Below are 22,368 nucleotides of genomic sequence, written 5' to 3' on the forward strand. Positions count from 1 at the left end.
CTCCTTCTTGTGATTGGCTCAAGCATTCGATCTAAAAAAAAAAAAAAATCAGCCTCTACTTGGTACAGTAATGTTGCAATTCGTCTCAGTTTATACCTTTAGTAAATTCAGCCCAAACTGTGTTTCTAGGAAAGCTTGCACCGCAGTAACACGTTTCAAAATCAAGTAATATCTGACATCACCCACACAGACACACAACACAGGTGTCTATCTTAACACGTCTTGGTCTTGCGCGCAACATGCGGTATGTAGAGTGGTGTAGTAGCGGTGTGAAAAAGTGCCTACAGCAGCTATCCGGAGTATTTCACACCTTTGTGTGGAGAATGAGGGGGTTTACCGAGTTAGTGGTCAAAAGCATGCGGGAGGACTTCCTTTCGCTTGGCTTCACCTTTTTATCCAATCCATTTGTCAACACGATTGGTTAGCACGTCTGTGTTGACTCGGCATGGTCTCCCCATCTTGCGTGGGGCTTCCCTTGCTTACTACACACTTGTAACTCAAACGACTCCCAATTTTTGTGTGCCGGCTTTGACAAGACCGGCTGAATCGTCACACGCCCTTTCGACCCGACCAAGTGATTCTGTGATGGGTTTGAATGTGCAGCCGAGCAGTGCCAGTGCAAGCCGTAAGAGAGAAGGTTTGAGCTGTGGCAAGTGCTGATGTAACAAAACACAGGGTCAAGACCAGATGGCGTTGCAGCGTCGCTGGATCAGCAGAAGATGCAGAACAGTAGCAGGGCGTCCTCACAGCAGGAAATGAAAAGCCTTTTCTTCTTCCCCCAGTCTCTCAGTCATCTCTCATCTGCTTCCAGTTGAGTTAAATGCACTGTGATAGTGTCTGGGGTAGCTGCTTTCTCCACACATTGAACAAAAATTTAACCATATTAAGACTCATAATTGCTTGAATGGTAGATTTTTGTTGAAGTTTGACAAGCAGTCTGAATCCTTTGCTAACATTAGAGAGAGAGAAAATCGAAAAAATCATGACAAAATATTATCCATTTCTTATAACCGGACTTAGCCTGTTTGGTCGAGAAATAACATACTGGATAGAACGTCCTGGCAGGTTCCAGATGCTCAGAATATGCTCAAAGTTGTGTTCTCAGCCCTAACTGGAGCTCAGTGGCCAAAAATGGTCTCACAAAAGGCTTGATTATTGTTTTGTTTTTTTCTCCCCCACATAATCATCAAAATTTCAGAAAATGCAAAGACACACTGCTACCACAGCCATCATGGGAAGGAACATGATTAAGCCTGACAACCTGCTCCAACAACCAAGAGACCATAGTCCAGTTCTGGAAATTGTCTTTGAGTCGTATGGTCTTCTTTTACTACTACTTCTATGGATCTTCTTCTTCTTCTACTCATGCTACTTTGAAACATCTTTTTCTTATGAAACTTCTTTTTTTTAACATCTCAAAAATGCTTCTTTTTAAAAAAAAAAAAATTCAAAACTGCTTCCTTAAAACTTCTTCTTTGAAACTTCTTCAAAATCTCATCTTTTTCCAAACTTCTTCGACACTCCTTTGAAACGTCTTATTTTTCTTCTTTGAAACTTCTTCTTAATCTTCTTATCCTTTGGTAGTCCTTTGAAACTTCTTCGAAACTTCTACCTTTTATTGAACTGGCATTGAGTTGAAGGACAGAGCAGGTGAAAACAATCAGGCTACTAACCAGGCGTGTCAGAAACTGGGTCTTCAGAAATGAAAGGGATGAACTGAAAATGAGCACAATGTGAATTCTGTCCTAACGACGTATGTTGTTCTCCCCCATTGACTGTTAAAAACAAGGACAAATTCTGGTAACATCATAAAACGAACTCTATAGTTATCTCAAGTGTTTTTTTCATAAAAAGTTTCATAGTGAGGCAAAAAGAACTCAATCAAAAAAAATCACCCAATTCTATTTTTTCACTCAATTGTAAACCTTAATGATAAGAAAACATGACTGCGAGTAGCATAATAGTCTGGCTCCGAACAAAATGCTGCCCGGATCCAGATCGAGACTCGGCTCAGCCTTTTGAAAGAACTGTTGCTCCAGATGTTCATCACAACTGAAACTGAAGCTAAAATGGCAGTATTCCTGATTCTGTTGCTAGTTCTCATTTACATATTGAGCCTTCAGCCTGTAAAGCTCTTAAAGCAGCTGTGCGTAAACCAGGAAGCTCAGACGGCTCAAGATGTTTCATAACACGTTGGAGTGATACAATTTAAGGCCTTCAGCTATTTTCACTGCATGCTCATCATTTAAGTGTTTTCACGTCCTTTATTATACACCCAAATAAAACCAGGTAAGGAAATTAAAAACACCAGGTTTATTTTTAGCAAATCCGTATTGCGTGAGTCTCGAATTCTGTATGTTCAGGTGGTACCCTGCAGCCCCACTGCCCTTCATGTGCAAAGGTGGTGGTATTTGGTGGGGGGGTCCTCCTCTTAACACAACACTACACACACACTCACGCCACACTACACACACAACCAATGCACAAGTGTCAGGTGACAGATGAAGGGAGCAGGCAGGGAGGCCAATTCATGTAGCCAAAGTCTGAGGTTTGAGGTCAGTTCGGTGGCTCCACAGTCTATCCGCTTCCTTGGGAGAATTACAGGAGCTAAATAAGACTGTTGTACATCTCCTGTTCCATTCATCAGCACTTTGGCCTGACACTTCAAGGCTGATAGTTCATACCCTCTTACCGGGGGCTGGGGAAGGTGTTCTTTTTAAAGGAATATCAAAGCTTGGCGGTAATTGGGTGGGTCTTTTGCAGCTTTGCTCTATCATTATTAAAGGAGTGTTCGGGCGTGTGGACCGGAAGGCTGAGGGAACAGTACGTTCTGTTCTTTTTTTTCTTTTCTTTTTTCTCACCATCAAGCACACTTGCCTTTATAAATATGAAAGAATAAGAGATACTCTATTTTTGCTGCCAAGCTGTTATTTTCCAAGAGGAAAAAAAAAAAAATCTCAAAATCGGAACAAATTGTGTTCGACCTTGAATGGTAGACTGGAATGATAAAGTTCAAGGGTCTTCTCTCCCTTCCAGCCACGAAACCTTAAACGGTGCAAAAGTAAACACAAGGGCATTTGTACACACCTGTGTGAGAACTGAAGCAACTATTAAGAAGTCTCGCCCTAGTGTTGCTACTTTGTAATTATTTACATGCTGGAATGCAGAATTTGAGTAAAATCAATTGAGTCTTAGGCTAACTTGACAAACTGAGGCCACATCCTTGCTTGTCATGGCTATAGCTATCTATCGCTACATTCTAAAACAGTTGGGCAGAAAATAGCACAAGTTGGGTCAAAAAGGGGCCGACCAAACCTTTTGGGTTATTCATATGACCCAAAAGGTTGGGTCAAATGAATAATACACAAAACAACCAATATAATTGGGTGGCTTTGTGGGTTATTAATTTAATTTCCAACGGGTCGGTTCATTCATGACCCAAATCAATTGGGTTATTCAATTAACCCAAAAAGTTGGGTTTAATTAATAACCCACAAAGCAACCCATTTTTTTTGATGGTTGGTTCTTTCTTTTTCTCTCTCAAGCCAAATTGGATCAAAAAAGGGACTGACCCAACTTTTTGGGTTATAAAAATGAAAAAGTTGGGTCAAATTAAATTTATCGGTTCATTTATTTATTTATTTATTTATTTTTACCACAATTAACCCAACAAGTTGGGCCAAATGAATGACCCACAAAACGACCGCAATTTTTTTTTTTTGTGGATTAATAATTTTATTTCACTCGACTTTTTGGATTTAAATAATTGAAAAGGTTGGGTTGGTCCATTCTTGACGCAATTTGGGTTGTTTTTAACCTAGCTGTTTATAGAGTGGTTAGGAGTGAGTGGCCATTATTTTCTTCTCTGACAAAAATAAATTGAGTGAAATGCTAGTTGACAAACAAAATGGATGAAGTTTGTTTTGTCTCACGTTGTTCCCCAAAAATCTGTGAGGCTCAATTCAGTGGCTGGTGGGAAGATACCCAGGGAAGGTCACTCAGACATCACTGGTGACAATGAACTTGCAATAGTTTGACCTCAAGAAGCCGATACCCATCACAAGATCAGTCCTGTCTAACCGGGTCACCTGCTGAGCGGACGTGTATGTCACATTCCTCATGTGGCCTTCATCACCTCTTAGCGAGAGAAAGACCTGACGGTGCAAGTCTCTCAGGGTCTTACCACTCGACTTAAAACATAACTCAAAAATGAAAGCAAACATAACCCAGATCTCAATGAATGAAATATTCCAGATGGACCATGTTTCGAGTCGTCAAGCCATTTTCTATCGCTCTTGTCTTTATTAGGATAGTGAGTGAGCTGGAGCCGATCCCAGTTGACTTTTGGGCAAGAGGCGGTGTACACCATGGAATAGTAACCAGTCAATCGCAGGGCACTAGAGGCAAGTATTCATGTTCACGCCTACAGACAATTTAACTCATTCAGTGCCAATGACGGCTATTTACGTCGAAGATCAATTTGAACTGATCTGAAAATGAACGAGTTGAAAATCTCACCAAGTATTTTTGTGATAATAACTTACTCAAACACAATCACCAGACTTTTAACTATTTATTATCATGAAGTATGTTACAAAATAATCACTATGAATAAAAACAGCATTTTGTACAACTAAGAACATGTTTACAGACAAGCAAAACTAAATGTACAAAAATAATGATAATATTGATAAACAAAATAGGTCCCCTGGCCCCACCCCCGCCTCCCAAAAGTAAAAATGATAAAGAAGACAACATACTCACATCAGTGTGCAAACCGTTTATACAGACGGACAGGTGCCCTTTTGTACGGCAACAAATCCTGATAAATTATTTAAATAGCATTTATCTACATACGCACACACTCATTGACCTCTCACAAACGGCTAAGAACAAAAGAGAACAATAATTTATCTGTTAAAAACAGCATTGGACATATACGATAAAGCAAAATTATTTTTTAATAATAATAATAATAATAATGAAAGAAGAAGAAGAAATCTCCCATTTTACTGTCATTCTCGCTGGTTGTACTTAAATGACGACATTTAATTTACAACCCATGCTACACGAATACTACAATCCTTTCAATGGAAAATGAAATGCGTGTGTTTGTGTTGATCCACAGCAATGAGGTAATATTTGCACATCATTTCGTTTTGCATTTCTTTCCAAAAGGACACCCAACATGTCATGCGAGCCTTTTGTTATCAAAAGCAAAACAAAACAGTTGTGAGTAAGGACTTGATAAGAGCAACACATCCAGTTTCTGAAACCTGATCACTCCTTATTTCGTTTATTTTTCACTATTTCATCAGATTGGGTTTGTACTTTTTCAAAGTATCATTTTTTTTTTTTCTGCCTACATTGTAGGCAAGAGTCAATAAATTACATGTATTTACATAATACCTAATTCAAACCTCAAAAGATGAGGGTAGTAAGTCTTGTTATTCACTAAGGATTGGTTGTGACATAGTGGAGGGAATGTAGATTGATTTTTTTATTATTTTTTTTTACAGGATTTTCATTTAATTTAAGAGTTGTTAATCAGAGGTGGCAAATCCAGGTCTGGAAAGTAAAAACCCTGCCGCAGTTTAGCTTTAGCCCCAGGTGCTAGCTAGCTCCCATGGTGCATGCTTACCCGCTAGGGAGCTAGCTAGCTATCAGCGGCTAAAGCCAAACTGTGGCAGGATTTTTACTTTCTGAACCTGAATTTGCCACCTCTGTTGGTAACCAACCTTTTGGATAGCATTTTTCCTTTTTCTTGGGTTTTCTCTTCAATGGAGTCTTAGGTAGATGAACACAAATGCTTTCATTTTCCATCCATGGCCAGTCTTCCACACACAAACACGAAAACAAACATCCACAAGATTATGTTCACCTTACTTCTAATACTACAGTTTTCTTCAGTCATACGTCCTCAACAACAAAGATTCCTAAAAATGTTTCTGCTGCCGTCATCCTTTGAGTCCTCAAGAATTGTATCTTTCAGAATGTGCAACCTGGTATAAAGCAAATGGAATATTCACTCAGTCTTTTCTTTGGATGTCCATCCGGAGGGTAATAAGGTGAGGAAGGTGAGCTAGAAAAAGCACACAGGCGAAAGCTGAGAGAGAGGACGTAAAAAAGTGTGGAAGTGCATAGTTGTCTATGAGGAGCCCTGCCCGGACAGAGATGAATGAGGTCTTTCACAGAGTAAGAAAGCAAGGAGAGCTGGGACAGAAAGGTGCTGGTGTCCGACAGGCAAAGGCGGCAGGGAGGGAATATTTTCCTTTTTCTCTCCAGCTTTCCTCACTCTTGCGGAGGGTTGGAGGTGAAGGGACTCTGATCCTCAAACGGTACTCAGCCGTTTGTTTTTTTTTTCGGCCCAAACCGGCTTCACGTTACCCTAAGGCCGCCCACATGCCCTTCACCCTCAACGAAGGGTACACATTGCACAAGAAAGCGCAGCGGAGATAAAATCGGTCCCTGGACTTTACAAGAGAATTTAAAAAAATCATACTACAAAAAAGGTGCAATCCTCAGAACATCCAGCGCTGTGCGTTTATGCATCTGTGAAAGAAAAATAATTTTGAAGGTTAAGTACAGCTTCTTTAAGGTGATAAAATTATTGCATTTATATACTCTAAAAACAGTAGGATCAAATGGACCAATCCATTTTATGGGTCAATTTGACCCAACTTTCTGGGTTGTTTTATAAATTAAAAATTTTTTTTTTTTTTGCATAACAACCCAGAAAGTTGAGTCAGATCTTCCACTTAGGCCAGTTTGACCCAACATTCTGGGTTGTTTTCCAGAAAGTTGGGTCAAATTGACCCAAGTACGGGATCTGACTCAACTTTCTGTTTTTTTTTTATACAAAATCCCCCCCTCATCCCCCCTTTTTTTAAACCCTAAAATTTGGTCAGATTGACCCAAGTAGAAGATTTGATCCAACTTTCTGAGTTGTTTAAACAAAATGACAACATTTTTGACCCAAATTTGGGTCAAATTAACCCAAAGGGGAGGATCTGACCCAAATACTGTACGTGAGTTGTTTTATACAAACTGATCAAATTTTTTAAACCAATGTTTGGTCAAATGAACCCAAGTAGAAGATCTGACCCAACTGTATGGGTTGTTTATACAAAATGACCCCTTGTTGGGTCAAAGTGACCCAAGTAGAGGATCTGTCCATTGTTGACCCATAATTGGGTTATTTTTGACCCAAGTGTTTTCAGAGTGCAGTGGAACCCCTGCAGTTGAACCTGCAAATGCTGCCGACGACCCCGTCCTTGCCGTTCGGTATGATATGATATACGACAAGAAAAAAAATCAGCATCCCAGAACCGATCGTGCTCCACCACTGAATAGTTTCTTGAGACATCAGTTCTTACCTCTGCACTCGTACTTGAGGTCTGAGAAGTAAACCATCTCCTGGGAGAAGACAAAAAGACCTAGCCTGCCTCCAGCGTATGTCTTGTCGTAGAGGCTACCAGAATCTGCCATGATCTTCTTTCCTTCGTACATCACAACCCTGAGTGGGTGAAGGAATCATTGTTGAGTTAATGATCAAATCCATTGGACAAGAGTGTTGTTATTTTATATCTGCCCACCTGATAAGCCCTGTTCTTGGTCTGTGAATCAGATGCCATCTGTAGGCCGTGTAATCTTTCCACCCGACATTCTTAGGGTCATGCCAAAGAGTGCGGACCTAAAGGAGGCAAAAATAACCATCATCAGTCATCAGTTATGAGGATAGAGACAAAGAAGGTCCTACTGTCACCTGTCCTGCAGTATTCCCGGTGTGCCACAGGGCATTCCTGAGGTGTTCTCCCGGGCCTGTGGTGGAATTGACCACTTTGATTGACAAGCCAGAGTAGCCCTGGGCTTTTGTGGGTTTGTTGGACCAATAGGTCTGAGTGATCTGCTTCCACATCACCACATAGAACCTGGAGCTTGACTGGTAACCGAACACAAAGCCGGCATAGTCGTCATCCCTCTCTGTGTTGATGAAGAAGGTCCCGCTGAAGTCCACTGCATTGAACTCATCATACCCTACAGAAGAAAGATTCAAGTTGTAGAACATGAACTTTCTTTACAGCTATCTGTGAGAAACTTTAATACTCACCAACAGCAATTCCGGGGTCACAGTTGACGGTTTGAACCAGTTCTTTACCCTGGTGACGAACCACCCAATTTGGATCAATCTGGGAAGTCCCTTTAGGGTCGAGAGGAACCATCTGGAACTTGCGGAAGTCTGTCTCGCTAATGTCAAAGTTCTCCGGACACACATCGTAGATGTCGGGGACATTGTCTTGGTCAAAGTCATCTTTGCATGCATCTCCACGGCCATCGCCTGCAAAAGTAGAAGGATGATAAACGGAAAGAAAATATAGACCAGTAGCACACAGATTCAATTTCAACCCCTTCCCAATCTTCCGCTGTCCTCACCATCAGAGTCGAGCTGGTCAGGATTATGCGCCAGTCTGCAATTGTCCTTGTCGTCTGGGATGCCGTCATTGTCGTCATCGTGGTCGCACGCATCTCCCTTGCCGTCCTTGTCGTGATCAGCCTGATTGGCGTTGGGGATGTACGGGCAGTTGTCCAGGTTGTTCTGGTGTCCGTCCTCGTCAATATCCTGATTGCTGTCACACTTGTCCCCCACACGGTCATCGTCTGAATCCACCTGCAATGGCAAAAGAAACCAGTAAGCAATCAGGGATGACGATTGGAAATTAGGAATCGGGTGGATTTTATGAATGTTGGAAAGCGGAGAAATTGCATAGGATAATTTGGGTTTTTGCTTCTTTGGGCAGTATCATCCATGTCTAGACTTGACCTTAAAGTTCATAAAACTGTCATTTATAAGCACCCTTGTCCATTCCATTCCTCCTTTCCAGTGTAGCATGGCACAGGTGCTTTGAGCTGTCCTGCGGTGGAGCCCATTCCTCAGTAATATCCCTCTGAGGGCCTCTTTCACGTTTTACGTCAATGGCCCATTGAAAAGACCCCTAAACCCCCACCACGTCTTTTTGAACTGACGTGCCCTTGAGGGCTAATGACTGAATCTGTCTGTCTGTGTCTCTGCTGGCGTCTCTCACGAGCTACGGAGAAAGGCTGAGAATGTGTATTGTCGCTGGCGGATGAGCTGGAAGGAAATGGAGGAGGGTGTCGTGTGCACACACCTGATCAGGATTATGTTCCAGAGGGCAGTTATCACACATGTCTCCCACTCCATCCAAATCTGTGTCTCTCTGGTCCACATTGTACACATAGGGACAGTTGTCCTTTTCATTAAGTATGCCTAGAAAAAGAATGCAAAGAATTGTTTTGAAAGACATGACATGACAGGGCCGACTTGTCTAGAAAATGATGCAGCATCCAAAACTTTGAGATTTATTTTCTTCTACTTTCCATTTTTTGATTTATTTTTTCTTACATTTTTGGACTTTTCTCACTTTCAAATTTTGACATTGTTGGCACTTTTATGGACATATGGTTATTTTCTGCCTCTCTTCCGTTTTTGGGACATTTTATGGCTATTTTTTCCCCAAAAATGTTGTTATCAATTTTCTGACTTTTTGGACAATTTTGTGGACATTTTATGGTAATTTTCGTGATTTCTACTTTTTTGTGTGTGGAAATTTTATAGTTTTTGTTTCTGCCTTTTTATTCAAATCTGTGACATTTTTTGAAATTTCATTGACACTTAATGGTAATTTTTGGAAAGTTTTTGTTCTTTCTTTCTTCATTTTATGGTCACTTAAAAAAAAATAAAAAAAAATTTTAAGGTTATTTTAAAAACTTTTTCATCTACATTTTGTGTTTTTTTTCTGCCAATTTAAACATTTGGACACTTTTTTGAATATTTACAGTAATTATTATTATGTGTTTTTTTAAATCTAAACTTTGAATTAATTTAAAGAATTTTTTATTTAAAAAATATAAATGAATATGTAAAAAAAAATATTAATTTCAACTCTTTTTTTTCTTTTTTTTTTTAAATATAGATACACAGGGAGCGACAGGAGAGTGACTAAAGAGCCACATGTGGCCCCAGAGCCGCAGGTTGCAGACCCCCTGCGCTATCCTGAGTGTACAGCTCGGAGTAGCCATCCTTACCATCGCCATCTATGTCCACAGCGCAGGCATCTCCCTCTCCATTGTTGTCCGTGTCTGTTTGGTCAGGGTTGCTATTATAAGGGCAGTTGTCACAGCGATCTCCCACGTCATCGCGGTCATAGTCGTACTGCCTGGGGTTGAAGGTGAACGGGCAGTTGTCCTGTTTGGGCGATAAGAAGAGATAGGGGGAAAGTTACGATTATGTGTTGAGGTGCGGGTCCTCGCCATCTGCCTTCAGGCGGACTGAGTGGATCTATTTAGAAGGACGGAGGTCCGTGGAATGAAAAGGTGCTTTATTTTTAGGTCAGATTCCACTTGTAGCGTTGGAATTTGCGCACAGTTGAGTCCCTTCAGACTTGTACCTCAGTGATAGAATGTGCGTTTTTGGCCAAGGAAAACATTTGCTCCCCCCCCCCCCCCCCCCCTCGAGCCCCACCTTCTACCCACCTAGTATTGCACATCAATGATGAACATGAAAATCTCAGCTCTCCCGCGCTACATACTCTATCATCAGGAATGCTATCATTGTCGTCATCAATGTCACAAGCGTCTCCGATGCCGTCCTTATCGTGATCCTCCTGTCCCGAGTTGGGTAGGTTGGGGCAGTTGTCCTGGATGAACAGAAAACAAGGATCATCCACCTGCTTTGCAAAAAACCAATGTACTTCGTAACTCCGTATACCAACCTTTGTGCAGTGGTAAGTGGCGTTCTCCACGCAAACCAAGTCAGCATTGGGCCAACCGTCCAGATCGGTGTCCTCTCCACAGATGTGTCCATTGCCTGCGTAACCCGGCTTGCACTCGCACCGGAACATGGGTTCCGAGAAATGCCCGAGGTAGTGGCAGCGTGCGTGTTTATTGCAGTTGTGGCTTCCATCCAGGCATGGATTTCGGGGTGCGCACACCTAGAAAGTCCGGAGGTGGACGCATCGATGAATGTCAGGGACACCCTTTCCGTCATCGTCAACCCGTCGATATTTCAAGCCCAACCGTCAATCAGGCCATTCGTCGATTGCGGAGTAAAATGAGCATCCGTCAATGTTCCGTCAATCGTCGTTCATCAATACGTCGCCAAAATGGGACGTCCGTCATTGATGGATTGCCGAATTTTTTTGACGATTACATTAATGGCCGAAAACACACTTCCGTCAATGCAGTGCAAAGTTTCCCGTCAATCGTCAACAAAAATGAGTATCCGTCATTGACGGATTGACGATTACATTGACGGATGAAAACCCTCTTGCTAATGCTAACGCCAATGCTAAATTCGTCAATTTTTAGAAGTTTCCTGTCAATCGCCAACAAAATGGGCATCCGTCGTCATTGACGGACCTTCCGTCATTATCTCTTTGACTGCCAGACGTTTTCAGAAAAGGGATGCCGTGGGTGCCTGCCGATTTAAGCATTTTTGACTGATCTTTCAAGGTCCACAGAAAATTATGTGTTTGGACTATGGAAACACACATACTACCAAATGAAAGATTGGACTCTCATCTTTCATCAGAAAAAAAAGTTTGTTTCTACATTATTCCATTTTTCAGTAATCAACAATAGAAAATGGTTAGTTTCACCTCTGTTTTGAAAAAAACGTCTTTTAACGTCTTTGGCACTCCTCCATAGGATTTTACTAAACGTTATTTAACGTTTTTGGCAGTCAAAGAGTTATTGACGGAATGTTCATCTTTCTGAGAGTAAGGACTGCAGTTCAAATAGAAGTGGCCTCCGTTCCGAAGGCGGTGTTGTACACACCTGTTTAGTAGCAGCCGCCTGCTCCACACCTTTACCAAACGGTTGAGGTCCCGAGTAACGAGGTGGGCAGGGGAGACAGTTGTAGCCGGGATTGGTGTTCTCACAGCGGTGGACACCGTTAAACACAAAGCAGGCATCAGGAACCTCCTTGCACTGTTGAGAGGACGAAGAATTCAAATCATTCTGATATAACTGACGGCAGATGAATTTGGGTAAGAACTATTTGGTGGAGTTTTGACCTCATCCAGGTCTTTACATTTGACACCATTTCCAGTATATCCAACAGGGCATTTTCCACACTTCCAAGAACCATCAGGAAAACTGGTACACTTTGCCCCAGCGAAACAAGGGTTTGATAGGCATCCATCTGAAAACGGTGAACATAGTTCAAGGTCCGAAGTGTCATTTCAGGTGCCTCAAGGATCAGTTCCTCACCAATGGGACACGTTTTCTTGTTGCACGTCTGCGTTTCTTTGCCATCACCGACACAGTCTTTACCGTTATATTTTGGCTCAGGGTCATTGCAGAGGCGTTTACGAGTTTGCGCGCCGCCTCCACATGTAACAGTGCATGTATCCCAGGGCGACCAAGGTCCCCAGTTGCCATTGACTGAGGAAAACAAGGAAGAAAGGTTCCACGATGATAAGCTTTTATCGTTATATAAATGGGCGTAAGGACGCACAAGTGCAATTGAGTGGACCCGAAACTTACTGGGGCATGGAGACTTTTGACACTTTTCCGTTTGGCGACCTTCTCCCGCACAGTCCTTGCCTCCAAGCTGGGGGGTTGGGGAATTGCACAGACGGATTCGAGTGATGACACCAGCCCCGCAGGTAACCGAGCATGAGGACCACGGCGACCAATGGCTCCAGCTGCCGTCCTGCTTGACTGAGCATTCGGAAAGAATCATCAATGCACCAAAGTGACACAACTAGTGTTGTTCATTGGGGACAACCTACAGCGCTTGTCACACTCCTGAAGGTAGCAGTCCCGGGTCTGCACCGAGGTGCCCTCGCAGTTGTTGTTGATACGGTCGCAGGAGCGTCCGCGCTGCTGGATGCCCCGCCCACATGACACGGAACAATGGGTCCATTCAGACCACGGCGACCAGCCGTCCTCTGCATAGTCGCTCGCTGAGGAGGAGGGAGACGGAAAGAATATGGGAGAAAGACACAATGAAAGAGCTATTGGGGAAACACGGCACCCCCACACCACCACCATACGCACACATCACCCTCAAGCCTACACTCTAAAAACAGTTGGGTCAAAAGTAACCCAATTATGGATAAAAAATGGATCAATCCACTTTATGGGTCAATTTGACCCAACTTTGGGTTGTTTTATACAAAACAATTCAGAAAGTTCACTCTAAAAACAATTGGGTCAAAAGTAACCCAATTATGGATAAAAAATGGACCGATCCACTTTTTGGGTCAATTTGACCCAACTCTTTGGGTTGTTGTATGCAAATGCAATTTTTTTGACCCACGTAAAGTATCTGCCCAATATTTATGAGTTGTTTTACACTAAAAGACCCATTTCTTGATTCAAAGTTGGGTCAAATTGACCAAAGTAGAGGATTGGTCCATTTTTGACCCATAGTCGGGTTATTTTTGATCCAAGTGTTATTAGAGTGTTCAATTCAGAAATTAACCTGGGTAAATTTGACCCAACTTTCTGAACAACCCGAAGAAAGTTGGGTTAAATTGACCCAAGTTATCAGGTCACACAAATTTGGACCCAGATTGGGTTGTTCTTGACCCAGCAGTTTTAAGAATGTACACTCTAAAAACTGTTTGCTCAAAAACAAGCCAAGTTGGATCAAAAAGGAGCTGACCCAACTTTTTTGGCTATATAACTGAAAAAGTTGGGTCAGATTATTTTTATCGGTTCATTATTATTATTTTTTTTTTTACCAATATTAACCCAAAAAGTTGGGCCAAATGAATAACCCACAAACAAACCCAAAACTATTCGGGTGCTTTGGGTTATTACTTTCATTTGGCTCAAGTTTTTGTTAAATAACTCCAAAAGTGGGGTCGGTTCATTTTTGACCCAATTCAATTGGGTTATTCAATTAACCCCAAAAGTTGGGTAACTTACAAAACAATTGTTTGTGGGTTATTCATTTGAATAACTCAAAAAGTTATGTCAGTCCATTCTTGACCCAATTTGGGTTATTTTTAAACGCCTTTCAGAGTGTAAAAGGAGATCTTTTATAGCAGAAAGCTAACTGTGTAGATTTAGCTTGTATTTCTGTTGAAGGTTGGGCAGAGCCTGACGTACTAAGAGAAGCCATAGAACAGAAGGGCCCACTGTCCTAAAGATCCACTACATTGGGATGCCCCACTGACTTATGTTTTCCTAAAGATGACTTTTTTTTTCTTTTTTTTTTTTTTTGCGCTGGTGTGTAATGACTTCCAACAAGTGGCTGAGGTCCACATGAATGTGGCCCCTGCTGTTTATTTTGGTTTCAGGCAAGAGTTGCAGCCAAGATTGCGCAGGTATGACTAACATGTCACGCGTCTTCATGCGGATGAGGCCTTTACCCCAACAGTCAAACAATTTTCTTCCCCACTTTGACCAATTTGGCAAATTGCAGCCATCTCAGCTTGAAGAATTCAAAGATGTTTTTGGAACACAAAGCGCCAATGTTCCACACACATGAGTACCCTTTTATTTATTCCAACATGAGCGCAGTTAAGTCGTCTCTAAAATTAACATACTTTCTCTTGAACAGAAACCTTTACATATCGGGAAATATTTGTGGCTTTTATACGGGAAATTACACCGAATCTCTGCGGGAATGACTGGGGCTGTGTTTCGATGAATGCTCCTTCCACATTTTTGCTGACACGGCATTTACAGTACGTTTGCGCGGCTGTAATTAAAAAGTCTACAGTGGAGCCTCTAAGGTTGAACACATAGTTTGTTTAGTTTTACACACACACAAAAAAAACGATGGGAAATAATTTGTTAGCCGGTTAAACTGTTGCCGTCAAAACTTTTCTTGAGGCAAAATCTTAAAGGTACAGTCCGTAAGATTTGTTTTGGCCTGCCCGGGACGTTTCTGGGCGGAGACTCAAATGTTTTCGTTCCAGCCAAGCCACGGAAGCAAACGATGTGTGTTACTTCAGACGTGTATTTAAACCTCAAATTTGGTTTGAATCTCGAGCTGTACAACTTTAGAGAATAGTTATAGCGGAGCTAGTTAAGTAAAATGCTAGTTAAGTAAAAATGCTTACGTGTTCCACAGCGAGGGCAACACTCGCCGTCAGGCACAGTTGCGTTAGCACAGGGAATCAGCGGGCAGGAGATCTTGCGGCAGACTGTTGCCGAGTTCTACAACAAAAACAGTTTTTTTGGTTATTGTGTTATCTCATTTGGCCGTGATCGGATTGAAGCTTGACTGAACCAGGATGGTTTGTTGCTTAACTCGAATAATCTCAAACCGTTTCCTTCAACAATTGCCATCTTGTAATAATTCGCCAAGCCTGACATGACAAAATAAAATCCAGGTGTCTGTCTGCAAATGTAGACAACCTGCTGGCACCAGTCCGCCTGCTTGGTCAGCAGACGGCGGGAATGTAGCCAAAGCCAAAGGAAGCTGGTTTCAGCAGAGGTAGCAAATCCAGGTTCAGAAAGTAAAAACCCTGCCACAGTTTGGTTTTGGCCACTGATGCTAGCTAGCTAGCTATCTCCGTAGCAGGTAAACGATCACCATGGGCGCTAGCTAGCACCTGAAAGTAAAAACCCTGCCACAGTTTGGCTTTAACCCCTGATGCTACCTAGCTAGCTAGCTCCGTAGCAGGTAAACGATCACCATGGGCGCTAGCTAGCACCTGAAAGTAAAAACCCTGCCACAGTTTGGCTTTAACCCCTGATGCTACCTAGCTAGCTAGCTCCGTAGCAGGTAAACGATCACCATGGGCGCTAGCTAGCACCTGAAAGTAAAAACCCTGCCACAGTTTGGCTTTAACCCCTGATGCTACCTAGCTAGCTAGCTCCCTAGCAGGTAAACGATCACCATGGGCGCTAGCTAGCACCTGAAAGTAAAAACCCTGCCACAGTTTGGCTTTAACCCCTGATGCTACCTAGCTAGCTAGCTCCCTAGCAGGTAAACGATCACCATGGCTGCTAGCTAGCACCTGAAAGTAAAAACCCTGCCACAGTTTGGCTTTAACCCCTGATGCTACCTAGCTAGCTAGCTCCCTAGCATTTAAACGAGCACCATGGGAGCTAGCTAGCTAACACCTGGGGGCTAAAGCCAAACTATGGCAGGGTTTTTACTTTCTGGACTTGGATTTGCCATCTCTAGACGGACTTCCTAGATTTGGCGATAGCCTATATGACCTAGTTGTAGAGTACAGGTACAAGATTTGCACACCTGACAAGTGCACTCGGTGCACTGATCCACGGTCCACTCGTGAGTGTTCTTGTGCACGATGCCGTTGTGGATGCAGACGCCGCCGTGGATGCCAATGCGAGACTTAATCAGCTTGTTCTCATTAGTCTGCAAGGGAAACGTGCATTTGTAATACAGGTTTACAAAATCCACATTTTTTTTTCCTATTTTTTTGTTTTTTGGCCCATTTTGAAATCAGAAGTCATTGTTATACCATCAATAGCATCTACATCTGCATCAAAAGATGTTAGCCCACCAGGCATCTGCCCTGTATGCCAGATTGCCAGTCCGTCCCTGAACATGTCTAATATTTCCCATCAACAATCGCAATATCATCGCCACACATTGCATCCAGTCACATATATTTCCTGCTTACAAGTTTGCGCAGCTCAATGGACAGCTCCTTGACCACCACACCGAGACCTTTGAGCTCCTTGAACATGCTGACGAGGTCCTCACAGGAGAAGCCACAGACCATCTGCAAATCTTCAGCACAGAAACAACAAAAAAAAAAAAATCCTGTTTCATTCCTTTGCGTCGTAACGTAGACCGCGGGAGCAGTAAAGATTCTTTACCTTTCGTTTTATGACCGGTGTACTCCGTCCTGATGGCTGAGGATCCGTTCAGATTCTCCATGATCATTGAATCTGGCGCTGGAGGTCGATTCGAACCACACACGTCACATAAAATAAGCGCTCACCCAACTCAAGTGTGATGATATATTTTCAGTACATGTATGGGGGGACCGCTAAATGTTATGTTTGAGCAAATAATAGCACTAAATGACATGAATCGGATAGAAGTAGCACGAGCGTAAAACAACACACTTGTGGTTTAAGTACTCACAGCTCTGACATCCCTTGTTGCGGAGGATGGCGTCCAAGCTTGTTCCAAAAACAAAGCGCACGTTTTGAAGGACACCCTGCAAACACGAGGGTGCGATTTAAACCATGAAATCCCACGTGACTGCATTCATATACTGTATGTTTATTTATACTGTGCACTAAGGGTGTCCAAAATGTTCCTCCAAGGGCCACAGACAGAAAAATTGACTTTAACTCTTTGACTGCCAGACGTTTTCAGAAAAGGGATGCCGTGGGTGCCAGCCGATTTAAGCATTTTTGACTGATCTTTCAAGGTCCACAGAAAATTATGTGTTTGGACTATGGAAACACACATACTACCAAATGAAAGATTGGTCTCTCATCTTTCATCAGAAAAAAAAGTTTGTTTCTACCTTATTCCGTTTTTCAGTAATCAACAATAGAAAATGGTTAGTTTCGCCTCTGTTTTGAAAAAACGTCTTTTAACGTCTTTGGCACTCCTCCATAGGATTTTACTAAACGTCATTTAACGTTTTTGGCAGTCAAAGAGTTAACTCTTAGCACACTATAATATTTTGGGTCTCTTGATTTTGGGGTGGTCTGCAGCCCTGTATCCTACTAGAATAGAGACACCCCTGCCCCGAGTAGATTTTAATATGGAGGACCCAAACAAGAGTCATTTGTAATTAGACAACAGATTTTAAGCGGATATCATGCTGTAATGTCTCAAGAATAAAAAAAAAAAAAATTGGGAAAAAAAAAAAATTGCCCAAAAAAAAATTGGCAAAAAAAAATCAAGGAAATTATGAAAATTCATCACATTGCATTGACATATGTAATAAAATATATAATATACAAGTGCATGTTAGTTTCAAGAAATGTAGTAATTAATAATGTGAAATATTCACAAATCTGACTTTGACAAAATTATTATTTTTTTTTATATATTTATATATATGCTGAGGGCCACTAAAAATTAGACATGGGCCGCAAATGGCCCCCTGACATATGTAATAAAAATTATAATATACAAGTGCATGTTAGTTTCAAGAAATGTAGTAATTAATAATGTGAAATATTCACAAATCTGACTTTGACAAAATTAAAAAAAAAAATTATATATTTATATATATGCTGAGGGCCACTAAAAATTAGACATGGGCCGCAAATGGCCCCCGGTCTGTAGTTTGGACACCACTGCTGTACGCTGTTTATTGCTCTTATTTTGTATCTTTATTGCACTGTGGGCTTGCATTGCGTTTTATTATCACTTTTTTTAGCCTACTTTTCGTGCACGGGTGCAATAAAGACCATTTGAGTGCGCACTTGTAACATTTTTTTACGCATGGATAAGACTCAAAAGCTGAAAATGGGTCCCACTCACTACTTACCATGAACCTGTCCTTCACGGCTCCTTTCCCGATCCTGAGCTGCGCGTCGGCAGGCGTCTCCTGGGTCAGGATGCTCTGGATCGGCGCCTCCAGCTCGGCGTTGTTGACCTCCTCGCACCCGGCGTACAACAGAGCCCGATCCTCCTGCACGAACAGCGTGATGTTCTTCCAATGACCCGTGGCCAGATCCACATCCTCGATGGACACCAAATGTTGCTTGTTCTCGGTGGAGAAAACGATGTCCAAAGTGTTGGCCTTCCCGTTGGAGACGATTTCAAACACCGGACCCGAGCCGTCCTTCTTCTCGACGGTCAGGAGGCTGCCCCGGGTGCGCTTGGCTTGCTTGAAGTTGAGCAGCAAGAGGAAGCCCCTCTCGGCGTGGATGGAGTCGATCAGGTCCCGGAGGGCGCGCTCGGGGACCGGGGGGATCAGGTCCGGGTTGAGGATCTTGTAGGCGGGGCTGTACGGGTCGTCTCCTTTCACCTGATTCACGCCGTGGTTCTTCCTGGGGACTTGGATCAGCTCGAACAAGTCGTACACGCTGTTGTCCTCTCCGCTCTCTGTGAGGGGTAGAAATTATAAATAAATTGCGCTCAGTGTCTTGATTTAATTTTATTTTATTGATTGATTTTTTTTATTTTTTTTTTACTCGTTCGATTGGATCACCTGCTATTCTGGCACCCTCACAGGTCCAAAGCATCAATAACAAAAATATCCCCGTCAGCTTCATGATAAGACAATTTAACTGCCTGTGAGGGGGAAAAAAAATACATTATTTAAATTGATTTATTGTAAACTTTCTAACTCATCTAATTTTATTTAACTCACCTGTTTAAAAAAAAAACAAAAAAAAGTAAAAGTGTAAAAAGGACAAAAATAATACAAATCCAGCAATAATCCTTAGGAAATGATATGTTTCAAAATTTGGAAAAATAAGGCAAAATCTCCACTGGACATCAGCAACATTTATACATTTTATGGGGAGAAATGTGTACTGGATGGGGTCAGTCGCAATAAAAAGTCCCTTATAAGCTGAGGGGGGGACAAAGTGCTATTTAAATAGTTTAATGCCATTCCCAACAAGTGGCCTCGTCCAATCAGGGGTGAGGAGAGAAGGGTCGAGTTTATCATCCATAGGGGAGAGAGAGAGAGAGAGAGTGAGAGTGTGTGTGAAGTGTTTCCTCTTAGGCTCAAGGTCCTCTCTTCATTTTCATTCCCATAACAACAAATGCTAATCAAGAGTAATATCCGAGTCTTGATGATGGCTGATCTAATATTAATGTTATTTATGTCTGACTAACCTCCATCAAGATAGTGTGTTTTGTTTTCTAAGTCACTCATTTATATTGTGTCGGCGGGACAACACTAAATGCATGCACTTCTCTTTCTGACCACGAGGAGTCGTCATAACACAGGAGCCTGACGCGATCTAATGGGTTTGCTGGGCTCGGATGAGGTCTTGGGTCCAAACCTGTGTCGTGCGTGAGTGCACTCTTTGACTCAGTGTGCTGCGAGCTCCCTCCGTGACTTGAGCGGTGATTTTCACTGCATGTTGACCACTTGAAGGAATGGAAAAGACAGACAGAGTCATCTTATCTATGCGACACAACACACGGTCAAGGTCTCTCTCATGCCAATTAAGCCATTAAGATGAGCTACCTTGAACTGGATTCTAATTTTATTAATATTAACGTAATACACGTATCACTGTTACGTAATCGGTTAAACATTTTTTTTTAAAACTGTATTGCCTTACAGTTATAGGAAGAAAAAAACATGTAATCACATTACAGGTACATTTATTAAAAATGGGGATCTCTTCGAGGAGAGAGAGAGCGAGCGCGCGTGCACGCCCGCGTGAGTGGGACCGTTGCTACATGTCGGGGAGGTGGGAACGAACGAACTGGCGAGTCGTGTCCTCCACACGCGGGCAGTTTGAAAAAGCTTCACGGACAGGAGCAGGAAATGACGACCGGTATTCACCGGAACTTATTCGGAGCGGAAGTTTGAGCCGAGAGTCCAGCGGCATGCTACGCGATGTAGCTTCTTGCTAGCTAGCCCGCTAGCATACAACCATAATGTGAGTTACACCTTCCAAACAAATTCACTGTTTAAACGTCATACACAACATATACACGGCTAAACAACATATGGACATCAATCAATCAATCAATCAATGTAATGCAAGGTGCTGAATAGTTTGAAGTTGGAAAGTTTTGAATGGACAAAGTGGTGTGGTACAGATAAAAAGTTACATTATAAATGTGGACTTTTACTTTGAAATATTGAAATGAAATTGTAGTAAGAATAAAATCAACAGTTGAAATAGGTAAAAAAAAAAAAAAAAGAAGAAATTAGAGAGGGAAAAAACAAACAAACAAATATCTTAATTTTGGGCTTTGATTTTGAAAACTGGCACACAAAAAAAGCATTAGAGATAATTGCAATAGTTTAAAGTTGTAACAGGTTGAATTGATAAAAGAGAGAGAGAGAGTAGAAATTAGAATGAATTGAAAAAAATCTTAATTTCGGCTCCTGCAGGAAGCCGTCAAGTAATCACTAACACTTGCATGGATGCACGCACACACAATTGTTTTCAACTGAGTTCTAAGACTAATGAACTTTGCCATGTTAATTCCGTTTGATGTATTTTTTTCATTGACATTGACTTACTGTCATATACCCCCCAGTATTTATTTGTATTTTTTTTTTTACATTTTTATTGAACCATAAAAATACAACACAATTGTCAAGGAAGAAGCAGATGGCTACTGATAATCTTAATTCCAGTATGGTTTTACAATATAAAAAAAAAAGTTAAAAAAAAACAACACCAACAACAATAAAATATCATTTGACAACCCGGAGTGACTTTGCAGCTTCTAAAAATTTCAAAGTGTCTAAGAATGTACTCTTGAGGCATTTTCAGCCTATTTTCAGGTCACTGTGCACCAGCTTCTTTTTATGGACTTTCATGGACAATGTCATTTACATTCCAGAGCACAGCAGGAAGAGGAGGAAATAGTCACGATGGTGTTCCGAAGCATTCGATGTAATTGCTGCCCAGAAGAAGACTGCTGATTCCATTGAATTTGACCTCTTGTAAGTTTGCATTCAACAACAGTTTGTGTCTATGAAACATATTTTCACAGATGATCTTTTACTCTGTTTATTATTGTATATCATTTTAAATAAGTGTGTAAATGGCAGTCAAAAATCTCAACCAGCTGTTCAGGTTAAGTTGAGGGTAAAATGTAAAAAAACCCATAAAATGTATCATTGCTTTTGCAAATATCAAGAACTATCATACAGCCAATAAATTAGAACATACGTGCACGTTGGTCACTTTAAAGACTATAAATTTTTGTTGTACGCCATGAATTTAATTTATTAGGAATTTCCAACGGTGGCAAACTTTTTACAGCTCTGCACACATTCCTCGGATAAACCAACACAAACCGCGGTGACCTGGGCTCGGGCAGCAATAAATAGTTGCCAAATGACCTTATTTGGAGATATAGAGAGGTCACCTGCCACGTACGCATTCCCAGCATACTTTTGCGGCATGCATAAATATCCTGGGAGCCTTCTTCCTTATACCTTGGCATGTTTTGATACCGGGTAGAAATCACTCGGTCGGCCTGTTGGGTCACGTGATGCGATGACTCCGCCGTTGTCTGTAGGGGAAATGTTCAGTTTGTTATGGCTTTAATATAAAACACTCGTCAGGGTGGGCGTGAGCGGTTGACTGATGGTGGACCCAAATGCGGGGAAGGAAGGCAGTGAGACGGGAATGAAGTGGAATATGAGAAACTTTAATGAAACATAGGGAGAAGGGTGAGCAGACAATCATGACGTGACGTGACTGAACTAGTCGCCATGACGAGTAGACTGG

At 41.9% G+C, this 22,368-nt stretch overlaps 2 protein-coding genes across 7 annotated transcripts in view; one reads left to right on the top strand and one right to left on the bottom strand.

The window, feature by feature from the left end:
- Window positions 1–4,557: 4,557 nt before the first annotated feature.
- On the bottom strand, window positions 4,558–19,480 carry thbs1b (thrombospondin 1b). Its single transcript, XM_077552983.1, has 23 exons — window positions 19,302–19,480; window positions 19,140–19,222; window positions 18,474–19,033; window positions 17,105–17,180; window positions 16,834–16,911; window positions 16,635–16,744; window positions 16,241–16,366; window positions 15,099–15,195; window positions 12,813–12,986; window positions 12,565–12,741; window positions 12,289–12,462; window positions 12,093–12,220; window positions 11,854–12,006; window positions 10,791–11,009; window positions 10,608–10,715; window positions 10,105–10,264; window positions 9,168–9,286; window positions 8,434–8,668; window positions 8,111–8,338; window positions 7,766–8,037; window positions 7,596–7,693; window positions 7,377–7,516; window positions 4,558–6,552 (listed from the first exon to the last, which is right to left on the bottom strand). Exons 2-23 carry the CDS (start codon window positions 19,201–19,203, stop codon window positions 6,545–6,547), a joined length of 3,504 nt encoding a protein of 1,167 aa, XP_077409109.1. The 5' UTR covers window positions 19,204–19,222; window positions 19,302–19,480; the 3' UTR covers window positions 4,558–6,544.
- A 918-nt stretch (window positions 19,481–20,398) lies between these two features.
- katnbl1 (katanin p80 subunit B-like 1) overlaps window positions 20,399–22,368 on the top strand; it is a 64,730-nt gene continuing 62,760 nt past the window's right edge. For all 6 annotated transcript variants that reach the window (XM_077552181.1, XM_077552182.1, XM_077552179.1 and 3 more), the window contains exons 1-2: window positions 20,399–20,553; window positions 21,473–21,575. The gene's annotated coding sequence lies outside the window, so the exon portion shown is untranslated. The remainder of the gene's footprint in view (window positions 20,554–21,472; window positions 21,576–22,368) is intronic.

The sequence above is a fragment of the Vanacampus margaritifer genome, chromosome 19, assembly GCF_051991255.1.
Source record: "Vanacampus margaritifer isolate UIUO_Vmar chromosome 19, RoL_Vmar_1.0, whole genome shotgun sequence".
Taxonomy (NCBI): domain Eukaryota; kingdom Metazoa; phylum Chordata; class Actinopteri; order Syngnathiformes; family Syngnathidae; genus Vanacampus; species Vanacampus margaritifer.